Source organism: Silurus meridionalis, chromosome 6, assembly GCF_014805685.1.
Source record: "Silurus meridionalis isolate SWU-2019-XX chromosome 6, ASM1480568v1, whole genome shotgun sequence".
In the NCBI taxonomy this organism is placed as follows: Eukaryota; Metazoa; Chordata; class Actinopteri; order Siluriformes; family Siluridae; genus Silurus; species Silurus meridionalis.
In genome coordinates, this window is record NC_060889.1 from 10,786,106 (window position 1) to 10,801,604 (window position 15,499).

The following is a 15,499-nucleotide window of genomic DNA, read 5'->3' on the forward strand; positions in this document are numbered from 1 at the left end:
GAGGCTGCGTTTTCTAAAGTCAGCATAAAATCATCTGGTTCCTATATTCACTCAAAGGCCTATTTCCATTTCAGTTCCAATATCTAGATAGAGCCAAATTTTGTATCTAGACATGATCATGTCTCTTATGTTTCAAATAAATTCCAGAAATAGTTCCAACAACTATCTTTACAAAAAAAAAAAAAAAAAGAAAAGAAAGAAAAAAAAAAAAAAAAACATATGCATATATAATTTTATTCCAAAAACAATATTTTCATAAACACTTTCATGGTTCAAAATTGCAGAACTGAAAAGATCTCCACCTAGATTTTGTAGCTGCTACTCAGTTTGCACCAATTATTTAAATAGATTTGAAAATGCTCACCAGCCTGAGACTGACTGACTGAGACACACACACACACACACACGACTGAGTAAAATTGTTTTGATGCAGCATATGAATCACCAGTACAAAAATAATACAAACTGGTACCTGACATAAAAACAAAATACAATTAGCAAAAAAAAAAAAAAACAAAAAAAAAAAAAGGATTTTCAAGTTTATCCATAATCCAGGTTTCATCCTCAGGGGAAAAAAGATATTAATAACCAGTCCTCAATGTAATTGCAGATGATGGGTGGAAAAGGAGCCCATTTAATCGAATGGCACAAACATGGTTATAAATGGTGTTTGAGGACCTTAAATAATTGACATAGATCAATGAATAAAACTCCATATTACTGAGCCAGCCCGCTCCCACAATTTCAGTGGTAACGCAAAGGCTAGCTCAATGACGGCTGCTCGAGTGTCTGTAGTGCTGCTAACTGAGGTAATGAGCCATGATATGCAATGTGTCTTCATGATATGTAGTGGTTTTTGAGTTTGTTACAGACACTCCATACATGTCCCCCATCCCCCCCATCACACACCCACACAAAAAAGAAACAAGACGTCCCTGACCGCTGTATTGACCAGTAAAATGATTTGTTCAATAAAACACACCACAGTCCATTAACTATATTAAACCAGAACAGAGAACTTTTCCAAAAATGGGTGTTCAAAGCACACAGTCCAATGCCTCTCAGTTCTTTCATGTGCATAAATAACCTGAAGAAACTGAAACATTTGTCCAATCTGTCAACCAGCATCCAGTCATTCTGTGGTGAGGTAGGTTGTCCAGAGCAGTCGATCACTGTTCATGAGCTAAAAAGTTTAAAATCATAATAATCATTAAAAAAAAAAAAAGCAGCCAATAGGATGAGGCCAGATGTTCACGGTGAAGGCGCCGCATGAAGCCAGTCCTGTAAAGTTGTTGGAGGCTATCTGAGTCCCACCCTTGAAGTCATCCACTCCAAGCCCTGGCAAAGCCTGAAAGAGAATTCAAGAACATTAGGCAGAGTTGGCACTGGTTTTGATCAGTTGAAATAAAAAAATTGTTTATCGATCAGTTGTAGCATCACTGCCCAGTCATGGGCGCACCACAGTCACACCACTCTGATTTGAGTGCATTAAGTGGCCATGTGGTGCAGCATGAGCAACAGTTTAAAAACATATCGCTGGCTTCAGGTGCCTTAAAGGAATCAAGTGTAAATCTTTATTTTCCGTTTCTATGTCGGGCGATTGCTGATTGGTTGGAGGTAAATAGCAGGTTTACAGAGCAAGGGGAAACAAAACCTGAAGCAAAGCAAGTGTCAAGATTCAAGTGGAAAAAAAAAAATACTTCAAGCCACCTACATAACTGTCAATCATTCCAGATTCCTATATTAACTGGTTCATCTGGCGTTTTTATTGAAGAAAAGGTTTAGCACAATCTTGAGAGACCCTAATACAGCCGGTGTTCATAAACATGTTTAATGGTTCTCAAATGTGAATGTGTCATTGTACTGTACTAATGGGTCAGCCACAAGTATGTGGTCACCTTACAATTACATGTGTGGCATTTGTCAGAGAACTCGTCTCATGCAACTTATTACTTATTATTATAATCTCATTTATGCAACAATTGTAGTTAAAGGTTGAAGTTCCTGCTCAAGGAGCCCCCAGTGGAAGCTTTGCCTTGCTGCAATTTGTACTCGCGACCTCCCGTCTTAACCACAGAGCTACCACTTCACCACATTCTTCTAAGGTGTCTTACAGACAAGCAACAATTAAACAGAATTCCATTGCGTGCTGCTGCATTAATATTTTCCCTTCGCTGATCCAGGCCAAAATCTGTTTCAGCAGGACAATGCTCCTGTTTATAAAGCAAAGAAATCTGATCAACCCCACTGAACCTTTAGCATAAATGGGAATGATGACTGCACACCAGGCTTCCTCAGCAAACACCAGCACCTCACTACGGGTTTTATAGCACATTCAAAAATCTAGTAAAACGTCTTTCTAGAAAAGTGGCAGAAAAAGAAAATTCATATGAACATGCTTGTGTGACCCTCACCCTTCTCCTGTAAGAGCACAGCAGGACTGAATGTGCCATGGATGATCTTTGATTGAGCTGAGGGTCAGGTATTTTGAGATCTCGGCTGCGGACATGCAGCCCTTCATATCCTGCTTATTCGCAAAAATCAACACTGCGGCTTTACGCAAATCCTGAAAATAAAAAAAAAAAAAAAACAGTGAGATGAAGTGAGAGAGCAAGTGATGTTTTGAATGATTACAGACTGCATGCATAAAACAATTTTTCGGTTAATTCGATGATCTTGACCACTCATTTAGGATTAAGACTGCAACAATGATATGAATAATGCACTCAGAGTGATTAGAAATGTAAAATTTTTCTGTGCTAGTGTATAAATGAAGAAACGTTTAAGTCCACGTGTAGGTGTTACCTCATGTGCTAGCATTCTGTACAGCTCCTCTTTGGAGATCGCAAGCCTTTCTCTGTCCGTACTGTCCACAACCAGGATGATGAACTGAGAACAGGACAGACATAAAAAGTCACAATTAGCTTAGTGAATTAAGGCAGTCGCAATGAGGTGGGCTTCGTGTACAAGGGGGGAAAAAAAATAAAAGCGCACTATAAGAGCTTTTCTGCATGTCCTTGCCTGCTGGCACATGTACATGAGAATGTGTGTGTGTGCGCTTGTTGCACAGAGTGCAGTGTTTCAGAGCAGCATTCAGTAGCAACCCCCACCACATCGACCTCTCACACACAAAATGCTTCGGTTGAATGCCTGTGACATGCTTTCACTTAGTCCTCTTTGTCAGATACTCAGCTTTGACCTCAGTGTCTGTACACACACACACACACACACACACACACACACACACACACACACACACACACACACACACACACCAGTTGGACATAGTTCACTGCATTCATCAGTGTGATGGTACACAATGATACACTCACAGTCCATTGGTCAGGAACTTCCTAAACAACAAGGCTCAAAACCTAATGTTTGCAAGTCCATCTGATTTTTGGATTATTATAGTGTTTTGGTATTGTTTATTATACTTATTAAATAATGATACCGTATATATAATTGTTGGCAATAAAGTACAGTGATCCCATCCCATGAACCGCATTTTTTGGGGTGGCGTACGTTTATCATGGTTTTTCGTTTATCGCGGTCGGTTTTGAAACTGTAATCGTCCCCCTAATCATACAAATTAATAATATTAATAACATGGCTCAAGAGTGTAGTGTACAGAAATGGAATATATTTAGTATATTGTTGGAGAGTCATTCTGAAAAATCACCTCAGTGTTGGAGTAGTAAGTGTTCCAAGAGGTTCTTAGGCTCTCCTGGCCACCGATGTCCCACATTAGGAAGTGCGTGTTCTTCACGACGATCTCTTCAACATTACTGCCAATTGTTGGAGACGTGTGGACGACCTCTTTCATCAGGCTGCACAAAAAAAAAAACAGAAGCACTGCCTTACATGTCCCATTCTTGAGAATCGTTACATTAAAAAGATTTTTGATGCGAGGGCTACTTACAACTGGTAAAGAATGGTCGTCTTTCCTGCATTGTCAAGACCCACTATGATCACCTTGTGTTCTGCAGACCAAAGAAAAAAAAAACTAGGTTGAGAAGATGAATTAAGCCCACGTGCACTTTGCAGGGAGAGCTGCCGATTTGTGGTCCGCAGTAAATAAAGTGACCGCTAGCAAAGCAAAGCGAGCATGGAGGCAATTTTGAGTTTAACTTTATACAAGATAGAAGCACATTGGAGTGAGCTTGTGGCACGTTCACTCCCGAATGACTCGGAAAACATTGTTCCCGTTTTTTTGCTTCCCCATCATGGCTCCTACGTGCAGCCAGTCGGTGACACCTGCTGAAGTGCTTCATTCCAACAGCACCCTTCTGTTTATGTGTGATTTAGGGCTGCAGCAACTAATTGATCAAATCGATAATAATCGATAATGAAAATCGTTGTCAACGAATGCAGTTATCGATTAGTTGGGCTGCTCACGTTACGGCTCAGAGACGTGACGTCAAGAGAACACAGACGCCGTCATGGATGAAAGCGAAACGTCAGCACAGTGAGCAACAACTGTATAATCCTCATCATTTGAACATGGTGTAGTGTAATGTAGTGCTATTGTGTAAACTGTTTAACTTCGGGACAGTCGCACTGGATCTGTTCTGTCGTGACTCGCGAGCGTCAGGTCACGCAATCAGCTCGCGAGCGACAATAACCGCAGCGGTAAACTATTAGATTTTTTTGTGACTGCTGTGGTTTTCAGAGAATGATAACATTTGTACACGAATGTTCATTCTTTCCTTTCTTTTTAAACCTGTTTACTTGCTGCATTCAAATGCTTGTTTTCAATGTTTGAATAATTTTATTTATGCAGATATCATTTAGTTAATATACACTAAATTAATATTTCAGATGCTTATTCTTCATAACTGAACAAAACGTCTTATTTTAAGTATAATATATATATATATATATTTTATTTATATTATTATTATTATTTATATATATATATAAATAATGCATGTATACAAACACACACCTTCCTGATTTATTTGTTTGCATGTCTGCTTCAGATCATCAAACTAATTAAAATATTAGTAAAAGAGAACACAAGTGAACACAACATGCAGTTTTTAAATAAAGGTTTTTATTATTGAGGGAAAACAAATTCCAGAACTACATGGCCCTGTGTGAAAAAGTGTTTGCCCCCTGTTCAAACTTATTACACCCGAGTTCATTTTCCCCCTTATGACCCCTTAATCGTCAGCGCTGTGCCAGTGCGACGATTATAAAATTGTTCTCAGGTGTTGATGTTTAGCAATAGATTAAATAAAAAGGGAGATGAGTAACCATGACTATCTATACATCATTCTAAAGGTCTAAGCCTCAAGCAGCGATTTCAGATCACTGTTCCTCAATGGAAAATGTTTAACATGTATATAATGCAGTACTTACACATTTATTGTAATAACATGTCACAAACACATCCACTGCTGCAAATTCCAGTGTATTAGGAAAGATACCACTTAACAACATGCCTTTAAGCATTTCTGCACCAACAAAACAATAGTGTTGTAATTTAAATGGTTATTCTTTTGTTTCACAGACCTTCGGCTGGTGTTTTTTCCGAAATACTTTTGCATAAAAAAAAAAAAACAGACATCTTGCTGGTAAAAAGACAAATATGGCTGGTAGAATACAGAGTTACAAAACAATCTCGGGCTTGAGTCTACAATCCATAGGCAGGTGTTTAGGTGACGTTTATTATGCACCATGCATCATTTGATAACCTTTTATTTTCAGCCAGTAATATTATGGAAACAAAATGATTGATGGAAATTGTAGCCAATAAGTGCAGGATTCTAACGATATACAGTACAGACCAAATGTTTGGACACACCTTCTCATTCAAAGAGTTTTCTTTATTTTCATAACTATGAAAATTGTAGAGTCACACTAAAGGCATCAAGGGCTATTTGACCAAGAAGGAGAGTAATGGGGTGCTGCTCTCTTTGAATGAGAAGGTGTGTCCAAACTTTTGGTCTGTACTGTATGGAAGGATTTTATTCACCATGTGGTGAAGTCTTAGTTTTATTACTCTTTGCAAACTCTTACTGGTTACACGTGCTCATGCTAACTGGACCTTGTTTACAAAAAAATGCAAAAATAAACAAAAAAAATGGACAGTCAAAAAGTTGTTTTATCAGAAATTTGCACAAAGCAGCGACGTGGAAAATATTTTTGGGGGCGGAGTAACAGAGACTTGGAGATATGCACGGAGATGCTAGTTTAAATCTATATGTTACAATAAATATCTCCGTTTACAGTTTTATACAATTTTATAAGTTTTTATTGCCTGTTTGTTTTTATAAGACAAATGCTTAAAAAGTAAGTGTGTGTGTGTTGTTGGGATTGGAATGGTCGCACATCAATATGAATGGCCATTACTGTAAAACAAGAGCTTGCCTGGCTACCTGGCCATCTATATGAATGCCAAATTAATATCAATAGCCAAACATGTATAACAAAAGCCTTTAATGGTCAGCAATTCATTAATATGCAGACTGTATGAATAGAGGATGAATGGCCACCTGAGTTTAGCAGGTGACTCTCAAACAGGGGGAGGGAGAAAAGGATCAGACATAGTCTCAGATAAATGTTTGTAGGAATCTCATTTGTCATGAAAATCTTCATAAAATTTAAACTCATGAGACATGTGGCTTTCAACCCAGTACTTTTCTGGATTGCTCCAGGACTGATTTCATGTATTTATATATAAAATAAAAATAAATGTTCAAAGCAGGAAAAGTATATCCATGGCACGTCATCATCTATAACAATATCTTTTGGAGCAATATTAACTTTGATAATTGACAGTAAAGCTCAAAGTGTGTTCTTTTTAAAGATATTTAAATTGTGTATGTAGCCCATTTTTATCAGGAACTGTTAACATTTAAAAAGTTAGGTAGGGCATTTTCATCTGTAAGTCCCAAAATCTGTGGCGAAGGCTAACAGGTTAAATAGGACCTGCCTGACCAAGTGTAGACCAAAAGATCCTCAAAAGCTAGACATCATGCTGAAATCCAAAGAAATTCAGAAACAAATGAGAAGGAAAGTAATTGAGATCCATCAGTCTGGAAAAAGTTATAAAGCCATTTCTAAAGCTTCGGGACTCCAGCGAACCACAGTGAGAGCCGTTATTCATGTGGCAAAAACATGGAACAGTGGAAAACCTTCCCAGAAGTGGCCGGCCGACCAAAATTACCCCAAGAGCACAGCGACGACTTATTACAAGAGGTCACAAAAGACCCCACAACAACATCCAAAGAACTGCAGGCCTCACTTGCCTCAGTTAAGGTCAGTGTTCAGGACTCCACCATAAGAAAGAGACCGGGCAAAAAAACGTCTGCATGGCAGAGTTCCAAGAAGAAAACTGCTGCTGAGCAAAAAGAACATAAAGGCTCTTCTTAGTTTCTCACCAGAAAACATCTTGAAGATCCCCAAGACTTTTGGGAAAATACTCTGTGGACTGAAAAGTTAAAAGTTTAACTTTTTGGAAGGTGTGTGTCCCATTATGTCTGACGTATACCCATCATACCAAAATTAAAATATGGTGGTGGTAGTGTGATGGTCTGGGGCTGTTTTGCTGCTTCAGGACCTGGAAGACTTGCTGTGATGAATGGAACCATGAACTCAGCGGTTTACCAAAAATCCTTAAGGAGAATGTCTGGCCATCTGTTCGTGACCTCAAGCTAAAGCGAACTTGGGTTCTGATCCAAAACACACCAGCAAGTCCACCACTTTGGAGTGGCCGAGTCAAAGTCCTGACCTGAATCCTATTGAGATGCTGTGGCATGACCTTAAAAAAACGGTTCATGCTCGAAAACCCTCCAATGTGGCTGAATTACAACAATTCTGCATAGATGATTGGACCAAAATTCCTCCACAGCACTATAACAGACCCATTGCAAGTTATCGCAAAAGTTTGAATGCAGTTGTTGCTGCTAAGGGCGGCTCAACCAGTTATTAGGTTTAGGGGGCAAACACATTTTCACACAAGGCCATGTAGTTTTGGATTTTGTTTTTCCCTCAATAATAAAAACATTCATGTTGTGTTCACTTGTGTTATCTTTTAGACAGAGTGTTTAAAGGCTCTGGCATGGAGAAGCTGATGCTGGATCAGTGATGATCACAAATGCTGAGCTCATAAAACTAGGAGCTACTAACCATAATGACTGTATAAGACTGCAGAAAGAACATCACTTATAATCTTATACTCCAGTAATTATGTTAGTTCTCACTCTCCAGTGTTCTGTATTGTTGAAAGATTTATGATCAAACTCTTGATGTCACCCAAATGAGGATGGGTTCCCCTTTTGAGTCTGGTTCCTCTCAAGGTTTCTTCCTCATAACATCTAAGTTAGTTTTTCCTTGCCACAGTCGCCACGGCTGCTCATCAGGGATAAATGCACACCATTCACCTTCACTGTTGATTTGTGTAAAGCTGCTTTGAGACAATGTCTGTTGTGAAAAGCGCTTTAGAAATAAACTTGACTTTTACTAATATTTAAATTAGTTTGATGATCTGAAACATTAAAGTGTGACAAACATGCAAAATAATAAGAAATCAGGAATTTTTCACACCACTGTATATATATTTATATATAAATATTAATTATATAATATTCTAGCAGAACATCATCCTAAATAATTTTTTTCCCGGAATTTTCAGTGGAAAGGACAAGAAAAATCTAAACTACTGTACAAATATAAAAAAACAAATGTATTTACATTCAAATACATGCAAAATATGCAGAATCATAAATACAGACCCTTCAAGACACTGATCACTTCTGAATTTTTGCTCTAAAACTTTGACACGGTTTTTAATTGCGGATTTTTAACCTGGTCTCAAGACTTTCGGAGCAGCAGGTCTGCACGTGTGTGGATACTCAAAACATCACCGTCAACCGACTTCGTGATGTTCCATTTCAAACCAGATTTTGTGGAACACTGTTACTAGAGACTACAAAAAAAAAATGTGTTTAGAATGTTAAGATCTGGGGAAGAGTTAAAACCAAGAACATCTGAAGAGCTGTCTAGGGAATGGATCGTTATGTAGGACTGAAGCGTTTCCTCTCAGAGCGAGCCTGCAATGTCTTAGCTCTGTGGCATTAGTGAACTCACAATTTCAGCTTTTTACATAAAACAAAAGGCTGCATGAGCCTTACCACCCACACATGCACACTGAGCCGAATCATGCTTGTTATCCAAGAAACGCATGACAGTTCACACGCAGCCCAAGATCAAAATTGGCATGTCAGTGCAAAGAATGTGTGTGTGTGTGTGTGTGTGTGTGTGTGTGTGTGTGTGTGTGTGAGAGAATAAGGCACAAGTAGTCTGGCTTTTTTGCCCTTTATGTTCAGATGTGGACTGATGGAAGGAAGTGAGGACAACACAACTTGCTGGGTTTAGACAGCTGCACAATGCTATACAGGAAACGACACCAGTATTGCTTCCTCAGGGCTGACTGACCCACACTTTGAGACTTTGAGTCTGTCAGCTAAATGAACCAAATGAACCAGACAGTTTTGAAAAGTTATGCCGAAGGTGAAAAAAAAAAGAAAAAAAAAAAAAAAAAAAAACCCCACCACAAATTTCCCTTTGGAGCTTTAAAAGAAAAAAAAAAAAAACAAGAACAGAATGTACTTGCGGAGCACAATGCTTTCGTTTCCTGTGTTGCACATTACTGGCACTCGAGATAGACAACTAGATAAAAAAAGATATTCTAAATATCATGTCAAGAAATGTCTAACAGTCAGCTTCCACTCAAGTCAAATCTGACTAGGATCAGCAGCCTCAGCCAAACAGGCCTGTTTATTTGGGTGATTAGTGTAATTGAGTGCAAATGCCAGTTTAAACCTATTACGCTGGGGAAAAAAAATGTGACTTCGTTAAAGCGTTTCGTATCTGACTCAGCTTTGACTCGTATAAACACCCAGAAATCAACCTGACTTTGGTGAACGTCGATTCTTGTTTACCAAGTTGAACCGGTCTGCCATGCTCGGTGTATTAGAACATTCACTATGGCTTTTTTGCCATTGGAGAGACTTCACTTGTTATAATGTAAGAGATAACAGGAACTAACTTGTCTCACAGACATTTAACATCAAATGTTGAAACTATTCATGGATAAAATAGTGATGTGACACAGAGGAGCCTCGTTCAAACACCAAAGGCTTCTAACTTAAGGCCGACAACATGGTTACTGGTGGATGCACCGAAAATGATGGCCGTTTACGAGAAAACGAAAAAGTCACAATTGCGACAAAATAAACATCGGAATTGCAAGGAAAAAAAATTAAATTAAAACCTCTATAGGATTCAAGTTTCCAAAGTTTGGATCACTTTGAACCATAAAGACATTTTTTTGTAGAAATCTCAATGTATGTTTATAATTGTGTTTTATTTATATATTTGTATTTGCATTTTCATGTCATTTGCCAACTAAATGCACTAAATAGGTTTAGTTTTCACAAAAAAGGAAACAAATTACTTGATCATTTTAAGAGTCCCGTCTCATTTTTCTTCTATTTAGTATTGCTCTTTAATAAGCAAAAAATAACTGATCACTCAATTAATCGATGGAATAATCGGTAAAAAAAAGCTACAGCCCTACTTGCGTATATAATTATGGAAAAGAAAACGATGAACTTCTGTGTTGGTAACACGTCACAACACTGATTACTTCCATATAACGGCACAGGTTTTATTTCTTGAATCTGAATCAATTATTCAGATCAGTACACACAGATTTGAACGGTTTCTGGTCAAAATAATCAATGCGTCTGCTACCGATTTATCAACATGGCCTCAGAACTAAAAGCTTTCTGATACATCAAACAGACTTTTCAGTTACTCAGAGGATACCCAGACGCTCACATCTGCTCAGTCTGACAGGAACGCCGGCTGTCCACGCATACATGAATAACGTCATGGGAAGACAATATGGAAGGAAAATGGCTTCCTCGTTTGTGTTTTGTTTGCCGGGTCACTCAAGACACTGGACCTTCTGTCACATCCTGCGTTAGAAAAGGCGCAAGTCTGTTCGGAAACACAAAAGAACTATAGGGGGTGGGGGGGTGGTGATAGTGGAACACAGTGACCTTCTCACCCTTCGCATTTCCATAGAAAAGAACTTGACACTCGCCGGCCCCAAACTACTGTATGCAACAAGATTAAAAAGAACAGAGTTAAAGGATTAGCCCGATTATTAGTGTAAAGACTCTTACTGTAACCTGAAATCAGTCCTTTCTCTCTATAGTACTGCATTTCCCTGGTTTTGAAAATTCAGACTTTAATGGACTTTAAAATTTACACTTTAATTTCCCTGATAAAGTTAATCGGTTAAAGCTAGGGTTGTCAAAATGTGTGTTAAAAGAGTTAACGCAAATTCATTTAATGGCACTAATTTTATTAATGTGCAATTAATGCAGCACGCATTTATGCTTGACCATTTTATAAAAAAAAAAAAATTATAATTTAAATAAATAAATAAATAAAAGTGAAATTTAAACCTTCAACCCAACACGCATTTATTCACGACGCTCTTATATTATATACAGATTTACGGATTTTTGGAGATAGGAACGTGGCCACCCAAAAATAATAACAAATAAATAAATAAATTCAAGAAACCTTTGAAAATCCATGCGCTATTCACATTTGACACCGCCACAAACAGAGGAGAAGAAGAAGAACGCCTGGCAGGCACGCATTGTGGGACAGGGGAGACACGCAAGTCTCACTTTCCCCACGGACACGTTTTCCAGTCTTTATCTATTCTGCAAGTTATATATAAATGAACTCTACCATAAAATGATTTTAAAATCACTACACATTTGTTTTAATGATGAGCCAAGTCTCAAATCAAGCACCAAAATCCACCATGATGATCCACCATGATTACTTTCAAACAAGTATAGATATGAATATATAATAATAAATATACATTCGATATGCCATACCAAACGACCACGATTTTATTAAGGTAGATGTTCCTTATCTTTTAGTCAATTTCTGTATCAAAATATTAGTTTTGAATGAGAGATTTCGGATTTGCAATAATACACAACCACTAGAGTCCTGGACATTAATCTATTGTCTGAAAATGTGTGTTTTTATTTAACAACCCTTCGGCTGCTTTTGCAGACTGAATACTATTACTTCTTGGTTATTTTGCCATCACTAATTGCATAAACAAACGAACAAAAACAAAAAACCCCTACATATTTCTGGGTGTACATTGCCTGCTTGGTTGACTTTTGTGCCTCAGCTTCTTACATGATACAGACAGAGAATACACAACATGTCACTGCAAAATAATAGTTTTAAATAGCAATATTTGTCTTTTATATAATATACAAAATACATTATAAGGGAAAACCACATTTGTTTGCAATCACTTATGCTTTTATTAGGCTGCTGTCAACCACCTGTTTGTTTAAGTCTTAAAAACCACACACACACACACACACACACACACACACATTCAGGTATAGCTTTCAACTGATATTTGTTCAGAGTTGTTCGGATATGAACGTGTTGCTCCTCAGACGTTCACAATATAGAACACGCTAGTCGGTAAGTTCTGACGCAGAGGAACCCAAACACGTGTCAAAACGTCGAGGAAATATGCGTTTTACGAACAATAACACTGCCTTTCAACACGTTATTATATTTCCGCGTGTGTAAAGCTGCTTTTGAGTCTCGCTTTAGCTCTACTGAAGCTAGTTATCAAGGTGCGGCTGATGCTGCATTCCTCTAACACACACACACACACACACACACACACACACACACACACACACACACACACACACACACAGATGGAGTGGTACTAGTGCCTTTAGTCACTAACCACATACAATCAACAATGCAATACAACAACTTACCTTGATTACAGAAAAAGCTCCACAGCTTGGCCACGATCAAGCCCATGATATATCTTCTGGACAGAGCTCAGGAGTGAACTAGCGGCCTGCTGCAGCAGCGTTTTCTTGCTAACCCCGTTATGTTTGTTGATTCGGCTACGCTAATTTCATGAAACCCATCGCAGAACAGGGGAACAACAGTGCCGTGTTTTGGAATTAGGTTTAAAACACCAGCCAGGTTCAATCACTCCACTTTCTGTCTTCTCTGTCAAAAGCCGGAGCAGCCTCCTCATCTCCGTCTCTCTGCCCAGTAAACCGCTACAGTCACATCCCAGACTCCAGCCGGGACCGAGCGTGGATACGAAGGCGAACACGGGCCGCCTCTGAAAAAGAAATCGTGCGTCAAGCAGTGGAGGAGTGAAACACTTTTCTGGGGGGAAAAGGAGAAAAAAGTTTCCATACAAAACTAACCCGGGGTAGGGAGGGGGTAGTAAGCAGGAGTATTGTTGAAATATATATGACTACCGCACCACCATCCCCCAACGCCTTATTGCTCCCACAAAGCCCGCCTCCTACGCTATGATTGGTTACGTGTTCCCGCTTCTGCGCTATGATTGGCTAATCGCGAATGCTCGCTCCTAAACACGTTCATTAGACTGTGGTTTGGTCTGATGGTTTCCAGCTATTATTATTATAATAAAAATAATATTAGTTATTATTATTATAAAAATAATATTAGTTACTATTATTATAAAAATAATATTAGTTATTATTATTATAAAAATAATATTAGTTATTATTATTATAAAAATAATATTAGTTATTATTATTATTATTATTATTTAAATTATTATTATTTAAATTATTGTTATTATTATTATTATTATTATTAAAATTATTATTATTATTATTAAAATAATATTAATTATTATTATTATTATTAAATTATTGTTATTATTATTATTATTATTATTATTGTTGTTGTTGTTATTATTATTATTATTATTATTATTATTATTATTATTATTATTATTATTATTATTATGACAGTGCAGCCCGTATGCAAACTACTTTGAAAAGTCAAATAAAAAAGACTCTTAAACGACACCAAAACTTGTAGGATTTAGTTTTATTTTTCATGACTGAAATTGCCACTGAAATTGTACCATGAAATGTTATAGTATTTGCATATCATTATTAAGATAACATTATTATTATTAATTTATTTACAAATAAAACTTTTTAATCAGTGTTTTTTCTTTATTTTTCTTTATTTTTTGTTGCTTTCAACATTGTATATTGTACAAGACATTAAAATTAAAAACAGAACAAATATGAAATTATGTAGCTAACAAAAGCATGATGAATAACCCCGAACTTGAACTCCACTTGAACTCTAAGAAGCACTTATGTGGGCTCTAATCTGAGGTGCTGTAAATCAGAGGTTCCTAAAACTGGTCATTTAAAGAAGCTTAGCAGAGGTCGCTCTTGTTCTTTCTTTCCTGTGACTGTCTTTTTGAGATCCTGTTTTATCCTAGTGTTTGATAGTCTTGAAGATCGCACTTAAGGATAAATTTAAAGATCTTGAGATTTTATTTCATTGACCTACATTTCTTTTAGTAATGATGGACTGCATCTCTTTACTTAACTGAATGTTTCTTGCCATAATATGGATTTGTACAATAGTACTAATACCGCTATTGACTCTGTACTCACCCTTTCCTCTGTACAAGGCAACTGATGATCAAAAAGCTCACTATTCTGTCATCAAATTTAAATGATGAAATGTAATGTCATCATTTACAATCCAAAACATGAAACACATTTTTGTTTACTACATAATTCTAAGGCAGGTCATCAGGGTCAGCAAGGCAGGGTCAGGACAGGTCTCCTGGCTTAAACTCTAGCAGAATCTCTGACTTACATTTTCATTTATTTTTGTCTATGAATATGTATTAAATCATTCCCAATAGTCTATGCATGTGCACTGCATCTTGGAGGGTAACCAAGAATTTGAGGGTTTGAGTATTTATCCAATTAGATTACAGTCATCAAGCATTGAGTCTGGTTCCTCTCAAGGTTTATGCCATCTCGGGGAGTTTTTCCTTGCCACAGATGCCACCGGCTTGCTCATCAGGGACAAACTTACTTATAAAGAACATAATTACTTTTAATCACCACATTTTCTGTGTAAAGCTGCTTTGAGATAATGTTCATTGTTAAAAGTGCTATACAAATAAAAATGAATTGTATTGAATTGAATTACAGGGGTCAAAGGATACTGCTATAATGCTAGCACTGTGAACACTGGAGGTTGATTTAAATCCGCAGACATTTACATTACAGACTTTTTAAGAAAAGATGGACATTGTGAGGAAAGGTCAGCCAAAACAGTTCAAAACAGTTGTTAAGCTTTTTCATAAACCATTTCAAATCCTGTAAAATTTGCACAAATACACAATTAGCCTTCATTTCAAATCCACCCAAAAAACTATGCATGGAAAATCTGTGCTCATTTTATGAGGTTAATATTGATGCTTGTGATAGAAATGATGATAATGATGTATGTGGGTGGTGCAGCTGTGGTTGACATGAAAGCAGACTGGTTGAATTGTGTTCATTTGTTTTCTTGTGCATTCAATTCCACTGCATGAGAT

At 37.3% G+C, this 15,499-nt stretch overlaps 1 protein-coding gene across 1 annotated transcript; it reads right to left on the bottom strand.

Annotated features, from left to right (window-relative positions):
- Positions 1 to 218: 218 nt before the first annotated feature.
- Positions 219 to 13,423, bottom strand: arl8 (ADP-ribosylation factor-like 8). Its single transcript, XM_046852549.1, has 7 exons — positions 13,314 to 13,423; positions 12,864 to 13,225; positions 3,923 to 3,983; positions 3,683 to 3,830; positions 2,806 to 2,889; positions 2,415 to 2,566; positions 219 to 1,348 (listed from the first exon to the last, which is right to left on the bottom strand). The coding sequence occupies exons 2-7, from the start codon at positions 12,907 to 12,909 to the stop codon at positions 1,300 to 1,302; spliced, it is 540 nt and encodes a 179-aa protein (XP_046708505.1). The 5' UTR covers positions 12,910 to 13,225; positions 13,314 to 13,423; the 3' UTR covers positions 219 to 1,299.
- Positions 13,424 to 15,499: the final 2,076 nt, after the last annotated feature.

Coding starts and splice junctions, on each gene's coding strand:
- arl8 (XM_046852549.1), bottom strand. CDS start 12,909: ATGGGCTTGATCGTGGCCAAGCTGTGGAGCTTTTTCTGTAATCAAG. Junction 3,984..12,863: donor GAGCTTTTTCTGTAATCAAG/GTAAGTTGTTGT, acceptor TTTGGTCTGCAG/AACACAAGGTGATCATAGTG. Junction 1,349..2,414: donor TGTGCTCTTACAGGAGAAGG/GTGAGGGTCACA, acceptor ATTCTCTTTCAG/GCTTTGCCAGGGCTTGGAGT.